This window comes from Balaenoptera musculus, chromosome 18, assembly GCF_009873245.2.
Source record: "Balaenoptera musculus isolate JJ_BM4_2016_0621 chromosome 18, mBalMus1.pri.v3, whole genome shotgun sequence".
Lineage (NCBI taxonomy): Eukaryota > Metazoa > Chordata > Mammalia > Artiodactyla > Balaenopteridae > Balaenoptera > Balaenoptera musculus.
The window spans coordinates 62726920-62742574 of NC_045802.1; the positions used below are offsets into that span (position 1 = coordinate 62726920).

A 15655-nucleotide genomic window follows, 5' to 3' on the forward strand; every position below is an offset into this window, starting at 1 on the left:
TCATCCAAGAATTACTGTCCAGTCAGAAGCATAGCTAGAAAATTACAGGTCCTTCCTGCAGCAAAAGGTGACTTCAATTTATGTCGTGGTTAAGAGCAGGAAGAATGCATCCTTACTGTGGGCAAGCAAATCCAAAAGAGGATGAGAAATCCAAAAGCTCAGCATTCTGGCTTTTCTTCCCAACTTAGGAATCAGGGCAATCTGTTCTCTTTGCATGTGAAGGAATGGGGATGTAGGGCAAAGGGATACTAGGATTGTTACTAGAACCAAGGCTAGAAGGCAATGGAGTTCTCCTTTTCTTGCCCCAAAGATTCTGATGACTAAGTCATCCATATCTTCACTAATTTTCATCTGCCTGAGCTATTAATTAACAAGATAGTAGGGTTAAAATCCCCCACTGAATGTGTATGTGTCCATTTTGCTTTATTATTTTACCCAATTATTTTCCTTTATTAATAGCGATTTATTTTGAGAATATGCTAAGGTAAGTTAGGCTCAGAATTGTTATATTTTTATGTTGAATTATTTCTTTTGTTATTATGTAAAGACCTTCTTTATCCTTTTTAATGCTCAAAACCTATTTTATCTTTTATTAATATAATGACATCACCTTTCTTTGGTTATTATTTGCTTGAAGTGTGTTTTTGCAAACATTTACTCTCACCTTTATGTATCATTTTGTTATGCTGCTAAATTTCTTTTGAAATCCAAACTGAGTGTCTCTTTTCTAATTTTATTCAGTTCATTTCATTTAGAGATTACTAAATTATTTGCATATGGTTCTAACATCTGATTTTGTGCTTTTTATTTGCCAGGCATATTTGTTTGTGTGTTTATTCTTTTCTGACTTCCATTAAATTGTATTAATCCCCTTTGCCTTAATGGATTAGGAACATATATATTCCATATGAATTTTAAGTTCTTAGGCTTGAATTTTTAACATTCATTAAAATACATAGTGGTCTTGACAAAACCTTAAGTTGATATTTCTCATTTCTTCCCAAACATACAAATACTTTAGAATGTTTTAACAATTGCTTTCAAGTATTTTAATTATATCGCATAAAATTATATGTAAATTAACCATTTTGTTGTTGTTTTCTTAACCAACACACTTATATACAGTAACCAAGATGTTTGTCAATTATTTTGAACACTATTATAACGTTCATCCCACTCCTTTATTTGTGCTTATTTTCTTATATTTTTACATATATTCTTTAACAATGATTTTAGAATTGTTTAGGGAGTATTAAAAACACTTTTTGTTAAAATACCTTTACTTTTACCTTTATTTCTTCCATATAGTTTAACTCTTTATAGAATTATACATTCTTTCATAATTAGAAAATTTTTTTAATTTTAACTTCTATTATTGCTCTTGAAAATTAATACAATACAGGTATTTTGTTCTGTTCAAAGGAACCTGTCCTTTCTCTGAGTGCTTTAAAATCTTTCTATTTTTGATACCATTGACTATTACTACTATGTGTCTAGGTATAGATATTTTATTATCTTAATTTTTAGTAGTGTTTAACCCCATATTATTACTAACTGAGGAACTACAAATATTTTGTGATTAACTAGGAGTATTTGATAAGTCTTACACTCTTTAAAAATAATTTTCAGAAGCATTAAATATAATAGTTCCAATACCTGTAAATTCTTATGACTAAGGTCTGTAGTATATAAATGAGGACTAGTATATTTAATAGACTTACTTTTATTATTTGGTTTTTATTACCAATTGCACAAAGAATGGCATTTCAAACTTTCTATTGAAAAAGTATTTCTAGACGAAATTTCACAATAATCGTTTAAAAAAACCCATAATAGTAATATTATAAAATAGCTTAAAATAATTTGACTTTTTTCATATGAGGTGTATGTTTCCTTTCTAAAGTCTTCAAAAATCAATAAAACAAACTGAGGAAAAAGTTCTGGATGATCACTATGGAATACAAAATAACATCAGGGGAAGAGGACCTTCAAGATGGCACAGGAGTAAGAAGTGGAGATCACCCTCCTCCTCACAAGTACATCAAAAATACGTCTACATGTGGAACGACTCTTACAGAACACCTACTGAACACTGGCAGAAGACCTCAGAATTCCCAAAAGACAAGAAACTCCCCACATACCTGGCCGTGTGGCTGATAGGGTCTTGGTGCTCTGGCTGGGTGTCAGGCCTGAGCCTCTGAGGTGGGAAAGCCGAGTTCAGGACACTGGTCCACCAGAGACCTCCCAGCCCCACGTAATATCAGTCGGCGAGAGCTCTCCCACAGATCTCCATCTCAAGGCTAAGATCCAGCTCAACTCAACAACTAGCAAGCTCCAGTACTGGACAGCCCATGCCAAACAACTAGCAAGACAGGAAAACAACCCCACCTATTAGCAGAGAGGCTGCCTAAAATCATAAGAAGTTCACAGACACCCCAAAACACACAACCAGACGTAGTCTTGCCCACCAGAAAGACAAGATCCAGCCTCATCCACAAGAACACAGGCACTAGTCCCTGCCACCAGGAAACCTACACAACCCACTGAACCAACCATACCCACTGTGGGCAGACACCAGAAACAATGGGAACTACGAACCCGCAGCCTGTGAAAAGGAGACCCCAAACACAGTAAGTTAAGAAAAATGAGAAGACAGAGAAATACACAGCAGATGAAGGAACAAGGTAAAAACCCACCAGAACAAACAAATGAAGAGGAAATAGGCAGTCTACCTGAAAAAGAATTCAGAGTAATGATAGTAAAGATGATCCAAAATCTTGGAAATAGAATGGAGAAAATACAAGAAACGTTTAACAAGGACCTAGAAGAACTAAAGAGCAAACAGACAGTGATGAACAACACAATAAATGAAATTAAAAATTCTCTAGAAGGGCCCATAGCAGAATAACTGAGGTAGAAGAACATATAAGTGACCTGGAAGATAAAATAGTGGAAATAACTACTGCAGAGCAGAATAAAGAAAAAAGAATGAAAAGAATTTAAGATAGTCTCAGAGACCCCTGGGACAACGTTAAACACACCAACATTCGAATTATAGCGGTTCCAGAAGAAGAAGAGAAAAAGAAAGGGAATGAGAAAATATTTGAAGAGATTATAGTTGAAAACTTCCCTAATATGGGAAAGGAAAGAGTCAGTCAAGTCCAGGAAGCACAGAGAGTCCCATACAGGATAAATCCAAGGAGAAACATGCTGACACATATTAATCAAACTATCAAAAATTAAATACAAAGAAAAAATATTAAAAGCAGCAAGGGAAAAGCAACAAATAACATACAAGGGAATCCCCATAAGGTTAACATCTGATCTTTCAGCAGAAACTCTGCAAGTCAGAAGGGAGTAGCAGGACATATTTAAAGTAATGAAAGGGAAAACCTACAGCCAACATTACTCTACCCAGCAAGGATCTCATTCAGATTTGACAGAGGAATTAAAACCTTTACAGGCAAGCAAAAGCTAAGAGAATTCAACACCACCAAACCAGCTTTACAGAAAATGCTAACGGAACCTCTCTAGGAAGGAAACATAAGAGAAGTAAAGACCTACAATAACAAACCCAAAACAATTAAGAAAATGGTAAGAGGAACATACATACGGATAACTAACTTAAATGTAAATGGATTAAATACTCCAACCAAAAGACACAGGCTCACTGAATGGATACAAAAACAAGACCCATATATACGCTGTCTACAGGAGACCCACTTCAGACCTAGGGACATATACAGACTGAAAGTGAGGGGATGGAAAAAGATATTCCATGCAAATGGAAATCAGAAGAAAGCTGGAGTAGCAATTCTCATATCAGACAAAATCGACTTTAAAATAAAGACTATTACAAGAGACAAAGAAGGACACTACATAATGATCAAGGGATCAATCCAAGAAGAAGAGATAACAATTGTAAATATTTATGCACCCAACATACAAGTACCTCAATACATGAGGCAAATGCTAACAGCCATAAAAGGGGAAATCGCCAGTAACACAATCATACTAGGGGACTTTAACACCCAAGTTCACCAATGGACAGATCATCCAAAATGAAAATAAATAAGGAAACACAAGCTTTAAATGACACATTAAAGAAGATGGACTTAAATAATATTTATAGGACATTCCATCCAAAAACAACAATGCTCATGGAACAATCTCCAGGATAGACCATATCTTGGGTGACAAATCAAGCCTTGGTAAATTTAAGAAAATTGAAATCATAACAAGTATCTTTTCTGACCACAACGTTATGAGGCTTGATATCAATTACAGGAAAAAAATTGTAAAAAATACAAACACATGGAGGCTAAACAATACACTACTAAATAACCAAGAGATCACTGAAGAAATCAAGGAGGAAATCAAAAAAATACCTGGAAACAAATGACAATGAAAACACGACAACCCAAAACCTAAAGCAGCAAAACAGTTCTAAGAGGGAAGTTCATAGCAATACAATCCTACCTCAAGAAACAAGAAAAATCTCAAATAAACAACCTATCCTTACACCTAAAGCAATTAGAGAAAGAAGAACAAAAAAACCCCAAAATTAGCAGAAGGAAAGAAATCATAAAGATCAGATCAGAAAAGAATGAAAAAGAAATTAAGGAAACAACAGCAAAGATCAATAAAACTAAAAGCTCATTCTCTGAGAAGATAAAAAATAATTGATAAACCATTAGCCAGACTCATAAAGAAAAAAAGAGAGAAAACTCAAATCAACAGAATTAGAAATAAAAAAGGAGAAGTAACAACTGACACTGCAGAAATACAAAGGATCATGAGAGATTACTACAAGCAACTATATGCCAATACAATGGACAACCTGGAAGAAATGGACAAATTCTTAGAAAAGCACAACCTTCTGAGACTGAACCAGGAAGAAATAGAAAATATAAACAGACCAATCTCAAGCACTGAAATTGAAACTGTGACTAAAAATCGTCAAACAAACAAAAGCCCAGGCCCAGATGCTTCACAGGCAAATTCTATCAAACATTTAGAGAAGAGCTAACACCTATCCTTCTCAAACTCTTCCAAAATATAGCAGAGGGAGGAACACTCCCAAACTCATTCTACGAGGCCACCATCACCCTGATATCAAAACCAGACAAAGATGTCACAAAAAGAGAAAACTACAGACCAATATCACTGAAGAACATAGATGCAAAAATCCTCAACAAAATACTAGCAAAGAGAATCCAGCAGCACATTAAAAGGATCACACACCATGATCAAATGGGGTTTATCCCAGGAATGCAAGGATTCTTCAGTATACGCAAATCAATCAATGTGATACACCATATTAACAAACTGAAGGATAAAAACCATATGATCATCTCAATAGATGCAGGAAAAGCTTTCGACAAAATTCAACACCCATTTATGATAAAAGCTCTCCAGAAAGTAGGCACAAAGGGAACTTACTTCAACATAATAAAGGCTATATATGACAAACCCACAGCCAGCATCATTCTCACTGGTGAAAAACTGAAACCATTTCCACTAAGATCAGGCACAAGACAAGGTTGCCCACTGTCACCACTATTATTTAACATAGTTTGGGAAGTTTTAGCCATAGCAATCAGAGAAGAAATAAAAGGAATCCAAATCAGAAAAGAAGTAAAACTGTCACTGTTTGCAGATGACATGATACTATACATAGAGAAACTTAAGACGCTACCAGAAAACTACTAGAGCTAATCAATGAATTTGGTAAAGTAAACGAATAAAAAATTAATGCACAGAAATCTCTTGCATTCCTATACACTGATGATGAAATATCTGAAAGAGAAATTAAGGAAACACTCCCAGTTACCATTGCAGCAGAAAGAATAAAATACCTAGGAATAAACGTACCTAAGGAGACAAAAGACCTGTATGCAGAAAACTATAAGACACTGATGAAAGAAATTAAAGATGATACAAACAGATGGAGAGATATACCATGTTCTTGGATTGGAAGAATCAATACTGGGAAAATGACTCTACTACCCAAAGCAATCTACAGATTCAATACAATCCTTATCAAATTACCAATGGCACTTTTCACAGAACTAGAACAAAAAATTTCACAATTTGTATGGAAACACAAAAGACCCCAAATAGCCAAAGCAATCTTGAGAAAGAAAAATGGAGCTGGAGGAATCAGGTTCCCAGACTTCAGACTATACTACAAAGCTACAGTAATCAAGACAGTATGGTACTGGCAAAAATACAGAAATATAGATCAATGGAACAGGATAGAAAGCCCAGAGATAAACCCACACACATATGGTCAACTTACCTTTGATAAAGGAGGCAAGAATATACAATGGAGAAAAGATAGCCTCTTCAATAAGTGGTGCTGGGAAAATTGGACAGCTACATGTAAAAGAATGAAATTAGAACACTCCCTAACACCATACACAAAAATAAACTCAAAATGGATTAAAGACCTCATGTAAGGCCAGACACTATAAAACTCTTAGAGGAAAACATAGGAAGAACACTCTTTGACATAAATCACCGCAAGATCCTTTTTGACCCACCTCCTAGAGAAATGGTAATAAAAACAAAAATAAACAAATGGGACCTAATGAAACTTAAAAGCCTTTGCACAGCAAAGGAAACCATAAACAAGATGAAAAGACAACCCTCAGAATGGGAGAAAATATTTGCAAGTAAAGCACCTGGTAAAGGATTAATCTCCAAAACATACAAGCAGCTCATGTAGCTCAATATCACAAAAACAAACAACTCAATCCAAAAATGGGCAGAAGACCTAAATAGACATTTCTCCAAAGAAGATATACAGATTGCCAACAAACACATGAAAGGATGCTCAACATCATTGATCATCAGAGAAATGCAAATCAAAACTACAATGAGGTATCACCTCACACTGGTCAGAATGGCCGTCATCAAAAAATCTACAAACAATCAATTCTGGAGAGGGTGTGGAGAAAAGGGAATCCTCTTGCATTGTTGGTAGGAATGTCAATTGATACAGCCACTATGGAGAACAGTATGGAGGTTCCTTAAAATCTAAAAATAGAACTACCATATGACCCAGCAATCCCACTACTGGGCATATACTTTGAGAAAACCATAATTCAAAAAGAGTCATGTACCACAATGTTCACTGCAGCACTATTTACAATAGCCAGGACATGGAAGAAACCTAAGTGTCCATTGACAGATGAATGGATAAAGAAGATGTGGCACATATATACAATGGAATATTACTCAGCCATAAAAAGAAATGAAATTGAGTTTTTTGTAGTGAGGTGGATGGACCTAGAGTCTGTCATACAGAATGAAGTAAGTCAGAAAGAGAAAAACCAATACCATATATATATGGAATCTAAAAAAAAAAAGTGTATCTGAAGAACCTAGGGGCAGGACAGGAATAAAGATGCAGATGTCAAAAATGGACTTGAGGACACGAGGATGGGGAAGGATAAGGTGGGATGAAGTGAGAGAGTGACACTGACCTATGTACACTACCAAATGTAAAATAGATAGCTAGTGGGAAGCAGCCGCATAGAACAGGGAGATCAGCTCGGTGCTTTGTGACCACCTAGAGGGGTGGGATAGGGAGGGTCGGAGGGAGACGCAAGAGAGAGGGGATATGGGGATATATGTATACATATAACTGATTCACTTTGTTATACAGCAGAAACCAACAATGTAAAGCAATTATACTCCAATAAAGATGTTAAAAAAAAAAACAGCATCAGGAACTGAAAAAAGATCCAAACAATATTTTCTGTGCCACCAACTCTATCCTGAAAAATAAAATCTATTTATCATTAATTATTGGAGAATAACCAATAATTCATTTGATGCAGTAACAAATAAATAACAATCTCCAACACTACCCAGAGCTGAAATATCTCAATACATCATACTATTGTAAAGTAAACTTTGGTATATAGTCAGAATCTCCCATTAATGTTTTAATCCATTGTTTAATTTATTAGCAATTAGAATTACTTCATTATTCTTACACAATTGTCAAAAAGGAAGACTACTCATGGCTATAAAGGGTCGACCAATGGGACTGTAAATAAATCTCAGACATTTGCCCATAGAGAATGGAAGAGGTTGTCATGAGAATAGCCCCATTTACTAGTCAGACCATCTGAAAGTCAAATATATAATCACAGAGATCACCTTCAGTTAGGGTGTTCATGATTACCATGGACCTTTTCTCTTCAAAAATACAGTTACTCTGCTTTTGTTATTGGATTACATGGAAGCCCCCAAGGAAAACTGGAAAATTACTCAGCATTTTTCAGGATGTATCCTAGATTCAAGTGAGTCAGTACCCTGGGTGGAACTATCAATCATATTTCCTGGGAGATAAGAATGGAGTAATCACTAAGTATTGGTAAATTGTTATATAAGCTGTATCAGATTTATTAGACTCCTAAATGTCCTGCCAATATGACTGATTTTGGTATAAATGACCATCCAAGTCCAGCAAGTAATGACCAAGGGTAATAGTTTTTATTTAACATAACAAGATCCATAGCAACTTTATTTAACACGTATTTGCTAAGTTAATATTCTCATACTGAATCTTTTCCATTACATTCACCACTTTTCTTCTTAGGTGAAAATTCTAAGTTCACATCTAATTCTAATATTTTATTCTACACTTGGTGTTGCTGTAATAAAATTCTATGCCTTTATATTAAAAGAGACTGAATTTGAGAAACTAAATAGACATTTTCCCAAAGACATACAAATGGTGAACAGGTACATGAAAAGATGCTCAACAGCACAAATTATCAGGAAAGTACAAATCAAAACCGCAATGAGACTTCCCTGGTGGTCCAGTAGTTAACACTCTGTGCTTCCACTGCAAAGGGCACAGGTTCAATCCCTGGTCAGGGAACTAAGATCCCACATGCTGCTCTGTGCAGGCAGAAAAAACAAAAAACCAAAACAAACAAACAGAAACAATGAGATATCACCTCACACCTGTTGGAATGGCTATTATCAAAAAAGACAAATGATAAGTGTTGACAAGGATGTGGAGAAAGGGGAACCCTTTTGCACTCTTTGTGGGAATGTAAATTGGTACAGCCACTATGGAAAACAATATGAAGTTTCCCTAAAAAATTAAAATATGGAATTACCATATGATCTAGGAATTCCACATCTGGGTATATACCCAGAATAAATGAAGACAGGATCTTGAAGAGATATCTGCACTCCCATGTTCATTGCAGCATTAATCACAATAGCCAAGATATGGAAACAGCCTAACAGTTGTCAATGAGTGAATGAATAAAGAAGATGTATTGTATATAAAAACAATAGAATATTATTCAGCCATGAGAAAAAAGAAAACCCAGCCATTTGCTACAACTTAGATGAAGTTTGGGGGCATTATGCCAAGTGAAATAAGTCAGACAGAGAAAGACAAATACCGTATCATATCACGTATAGGTATAAATTTTAAAAAGCCAAACTCATAGAAACAGAGTAGATTTGTGACTGCCAAGGACTGGGATGTAGGGGGAAATGAGATGTTGTTCAAAGGGTACAAACTTCCAGTTATAAGGTAAATAAGTTCTGGATAGCTAATGTAGAGCATGGTGATTACAGTGATTAACACTGAATTATATACTTGAAAGTGCTAAGTGAGTAGATCTCAAATCTTCTCACCACGAAAAGGAAATGATAATTAAGTGACATGATGGAGACATTAGCTAACACTATGGTGGTAATCATTTTGCAATATGTAAGTACATCAAGTCTACATATTATACACAAACTTAAATAATGTTATATATCTATTATATCTCAATAAAACTGGGGCGGGGATCAAACCTAATTGGAGAAATGTATTTTTATAGTTTTGTAATTCTCTGTCCTGGATTAAATTCATCAATTTATTCATTCGCCTAGTTATTACTAAATGTTTACTAGGTGAATACAGAAATTAATGACAGATTCCGTACTCTCAAAGAAAAGCAGCTGTAGATTAACAGAGTTCAAAGGTTCTTAAAGACCATGAAAGTATACGTATAAAATTATATCAAAACATTTTTCTGTACCAATATCTACTTTTTGAATCTTTTAAAATAAGTGAATACACTTTTCTTAACCTAGTTCTCTACTAATGGACACTTAATGGCACTAACAATGCACAGATTAACATTTTGTGAATAAATATGTGCATATTTTAAAAATTATTCCCATGGAATTTCTCCATTAAAGTGGAATTTTGGGGTCTAGGTAAGTGTACATTTTAAACACTTTTGGTATATTTTGGCAATCTTCCTTGATAAAGGGTTATATCCTTGCCAAACTGGCTGTCATCACCTCTCTGTCCTGCCTTTGTCAACCGGACGGTATATAATTGACACCTCATCTTGTATAAGATTGTATCACTTCATAGCACCAACCATCAGGCATGTGCCTGAGTTTTAATATTACATTTGTTTTTGTAATAGCATGGCTATCTGTCTTCCCCCGCCAGACTGTAAGTCACCAAAGGCAGAAATATGAATTTATTGTCATCTTTGTGTGTCGCTATTATGTGTGGAAAAGGTTATTTTAAATTACTTCATTTTTGTTTATTAATATGAGAAATCTCCAAACCAATTTTTCTTTTATGGGTCTTTGGTTGAGCTTTGGTATAATTTACACACTTAGCTAATTAAATTCCTTTCCTCAAGGGATCTTTTTTCTTTTCATATAATTCTTATCTCAAGGGACCATCATCCTTAGAACTATCAAATCACTACCTCTGATGTTAAAATGGCATCTGACTGAAGATGGGATACCCCTCCTGGCACTGCCTGACTTGCAGGCGAAGATTTAACATGTTTCTGTTTTCATATCTGTACTCACCATGGTACCCCCTGAACCCAGACCAGTGCCTGGCTCATGAATGAATGAGGAAAATACCAGCTCAGGAAGGTATATGGAAAAGTTATTCATGAATCCAATCCAGGCACCTCCTCACAGTGCTTTTAAAAAGAAAAGTAAATCCCTTAAAGCTCAAATTTATGTAGCTATCTTGGAAAAAAATTTTTAATTACCTAGAGTCTGCATAGCTCCTTGTTATACTCTAGCATAACAAGGAGTATAAAACCATGACTAAAATATTCACACTCCACTCCAGTCACTATAAAAAAAGGAATTGCTAGTTTATTCGTCTTGCCTAATGACACAGAAGGGCAAAACAAGTACCCAGACAATGAATAATAATGCAAGAGCTCAGACTGTAAAATCAATATGTCAGATCAGCAGAGCTGAGCTTCGTTTTAATGCTCTCACCCCTAAATGCAGTAGAGCTTACCTTTGAATTATATATATGTATTGACCTAATTATATAAATATTGACTTTTCCTTATATGAAGCTTTGTTTTTCCAGTCTCACTGTAATTACGATGTCAATATTTGTGGCTGTAGTAACATTGAATTTAAACTTGTTAATTGTGACTGATGGTGGCATGCCATGGGATAATCCAGACAGTCTTATGGTCTGAACACACTGGTGGCACTAGAGAGTAACTGATAAATCAGTAATTCCCTAGGTATACCATAGTAAGGTAAACTTCTTTAACAAAATAACTATTTCATTCCCAATAATTTGAGAACTGGTCTCCTCCTCAGTTTGTCAGGTTTTACAACATACAGAAGTAATAACCAGGATGTGACTAGATCTTGGTCTGTAACTTTGCACAACATTTTTTTTCTTTAATCAAACAATTCATCCTTAACTTCAAGCCACAATCCATCCTACTAACAAATTCTTTGATCTATTGACTATACCCATATCCCCATAGCTCTGCATGTGTATAAAAGATAACATTTAATATTTGTTATTATTCTTTGATATATTTCAATAAGGATCCTATGCAAAGTTTAGCCTAATACAAAATATGATCTGTATAAATCTTATTTCTTAAAAATGTCCTACTTAATTATTTCTCCTTACATGGTTTTATTTTCATAAGAAAAGATTTCACACAGTTCCTACAGTTGTCACATCTCTGGGACAAGCAATAATGCTATACCTCAGGTCATTTTAATTAAATTGCTTTACTTCAATAACATTTAGAGAAACATTCCAAGTGCTTTAAAAAGCTGGAAAGTGCTTTGCTTTGTTCTTATAAAGTTTCTGAACACTCCCACTCAAGGTCCTGTACCTTCCAATTTAAGAAGAGCAGAAGTATGTGTCATATTCATCTTTTAGAGTTAGGTGAAACACACAGGGAATGCTACACAAAAAGAATAAAACAATGGGGTCCACGATTTGGCTTAAGAGCTGCTCTAGATGTATCATGGTGAGCTAGTTATCCATCATTCTGTTTTTTCTTATTTGCCTCTACAGGGATGCCAGATGAGATGAACCTCAGTGATGTAAAGCAAATCCATCAAACAGACGGTAGTAGTACTTTAGACACAACTGGAGCAGGATGTACAGCAACAACTGAAACTATGGCATTGGCTCTGATGGGTGCAGTGATGTTACTTCCTGGGCTTTGGTAACTGAACTCTTCTGCCCTGATATATATGTCTTATTAGAGTCTTAACTTCTCCCCTCTCTTTCTGCGAGTGGAATAAGAGATCTTTTCAAATGTAACAATTATATTTATGAAAAGGTATGTCACACTAACTTCTTAGAAGCCAAGTTGGTATGTTCACAAAGTATCTAAAAATCAACATTTAAATGAAAGACTGTTTGAAAACATGTCTTCTTTGAATCTAATTTAAACATTCTTAAATTCTAACATATTAAACCTGCATATGTGAAGAGCATGGAAGTGACTCTGAATAAGAAGGATTTAGTATATCTGTAATTTTATTATCCTCAATTCCAACCTCTTCCTTTTTAAAAGAAAAATGTTTTAAATTGAAGGTATATATTCAGGACACTGAAAACAGTACATAGTGTTTCTTAAAATATTGGAATTAGAATTCCATTAAATGAATCAAAACAAACAATGGCAAGTAGTATGCATGCATTTTCAAGAGATTCTTCCATTTTGCAAGTTATAGAAAGAAATTTCTGAAAGACTATAAGTTATAGAGTAGATTGCCGAGGAGCATTTCATGTAATTTCATTGAAGATGCTTGATAATTTTTATCCACTGTAACTTAGCCACTGACAAACCTTAAAGCTGAGTATTTTGATGACATCTGATTTGTATCCCATTATATACAAAATGCATCTTTGGTACTGTGACTCTGTTCCCTCCTCTCTCTTTGCCGAATGGATTTAGCTACATTGCAAACACACGCCTGCTCTAGGAATATCGCTAATAAAGCTGTTAATTATTTGGTGGAAAACTTTAAAGAATATTGATCATTTTCTCCTGGAAAAATGATATATTCATCCATTTTCAAAATATTATTTGCTGTGTTTTTAAACTTGATATTGAACAAACAATTGTCTATACATTTCTAAGGTGCCTATGAATATCTAAAGACGTACTAATACAGAAAATATGGCATGCACTGTTTTAGCTCTTTTCCTATTTTCACATTAGCAGAGCCGCTAATCCACAGTCCCTGATTTCCCAGTTGTGATAAGGTGCCTCAGCAGGCACTGATTAGGATGTCTATTGCTGTACTTAGGAGGAAGAGATAAGTCAGCTTTTATTAAGAAGTATCACATCCAGTTGATAGCCAGAAAATATAATTAATACAAAGTGACAGAATAGAAAAGAGAAGTGCTGAACTTATAAAATTTTAAAAAAAAATTCAAAAGGATTTGAAATGACCTCTGAAAAAGAACTGAAGGGGACTTGATCAACAGCAAAGATTTGCGAGATGAAATTAATCTGTCCAAATGAGGAAACTCTATATGATCAAACCCTGTTCTCCCTCAGGTTCTCAATTATTCAAATGATCTGTTGATTGTCACCTTAAACCACACTATGTTTATACCGCCCAGTCACATTTTCTTGTCTGTTAAAACATGCCTCAGAACTGGAAGTGTTACTTTACCTGCCAATTCTGGAGGTCATTTTCCTAAGCTTCCATTCACCTTAATATGCGTTCCATGATCTGCTTGGCTTATAGCTCATTTGCACCACAATGCTCCAAAAATTACAAACTTAACATATTTTTTAAAATTTTCATTTCAACTTCAGCTCTTTATTTAAATAGCTCTGAAATGAGTAATATGAAGTCAACCATTTGCGGCACTCCAGCCCAAGTCACAGTTGGCTTGCCACGACAATGCTTCTGACCCAAACCTTGAGGCGACAGTAAGAAAAACCAACGGAAGAACATGGTTCAGCAATCTGAGATAAAATCGGTTGATAAGAGATAATTTTAGGTATCGCAGGAAATGGTTAAAAGCAGAGTAGTGACAAAATCAATAGTATGAATGAATATTTTTTATCAACTAAATTTTACATTCTCAAATGGGTGTTGTCTACCTCCACGTAGGCACTTAGGAGACCATATATATACCATAATCGTGTAGCTAGAGCTCAAAACACTTGGAGGTTTTCAGAATTTCTTGAAGAGCCTGAGGCATACTTTTTTAATATTCTCAATGAGGTTATTCATTCTTTACTATTGTACTCTGTAGCAGGTTACATTTGTATAACTCTTTATAATTTACAAGACTATTTCAGATGAGATAAAACATCTCATCTGACCTTCCTCACCCCTCAAGGATGGGCTCAATTTTTAGTCAAATAAAAGCAATAACACTGAGGTTTTGTTTTGTTTTGTTTTTTAATATGGCTCAGAATTTGCTATGGAAGAGTTTTCCATCAGTAAAGTCTAAAAAGTTCTTAAGCAATGGTAAAATTATTAGAATACGTGTGTACTTTTCAAGATGACTTAAAAGATAGCATTCAGGTGAATATACATGTATTTTAAAATATCGCTCACATAGTTATAGTCACATCCTGGGATCACTTAAAGGAATTTTCTTGAATTTCTGAGTTATTTTTATACAAATTAATCACGAAACAGTCCAGTGTTTTGCATGTATTGGGGAAGAATCAGTTAACAATCTGAGCTAACATTCAATATGCCTTCCCTTTGCGTATATACCATGATAAATGCTTTTATGCACAATCTCCCCAATAATATTACCACCTCCATTTTACCAATGAGGAAACTGAGGCTAGAAATATTATGTAATTTGTTTGGTGTCATACAACTAGTCAGAGTAGAATCAGACAGGTAAGTAATATCTCTAAATAAACTATATACATTCCTGGTTAAAAGATATAATAGTTCTAGAACAGTGGTAAAGAATATTGAGGTTAGCATAAAAGTCATTCAGAGGTGATTTAAGTCTCCAAACAAGGATTTAAAAAACAAATACAATTAACTGTACAATTCTAATTGTATAATTATCAAATTGCATATTAGTGTAAAAACATAGTGAAAAGGAAAAATGTAAACATGAACATTTTCTTCCCTACCAATCAATACTCTCCCACATGTGAAAATTCTATTCAAACACATCAGCCTCTAAAATAAACCAGCTACCAAAAATGAGAAAACACACACACATTTTTTTTTACTATAACAGAATCATGAAATTTCATTTTGTTTTCTGTGCAACTGAAGGGTTGAAACATTTCTTTGGCCATAAGACAAAGGATGGCATAAAAAATAAGGAAGGAAGGAAGAAAAGAAGGGAGGATGGGAGGGAGGGAAG

At 34.7% G+C, this 15655-nt stretch overlaps 1 protein-coding gene across 1 annotated transcript in view; it reads left to right on the forward strand.

Annotated features, from left to right (window-relative positions):
- The window catches only part of GPC5 (glypican 5), a 1362497-nt gene extending 1349820 nt beyond the window's left edge, over positions 1–12677 (forward strand). Inside the window, exon 8 of the mRNA XM_036832100.1 lies at positions 12356–12677. Coding sequence (XP_036687995.1) covers positions 12356–12513 — 158 coding nt within the window. The 3' untranslated portion in view covers positions 12514–12677. The remainder of the gene's footprint in view (positions 1–12355) is intronic.
- The last annotated feature ends 2978 nt before the right edge of the window (positions 12678–15655 follow it).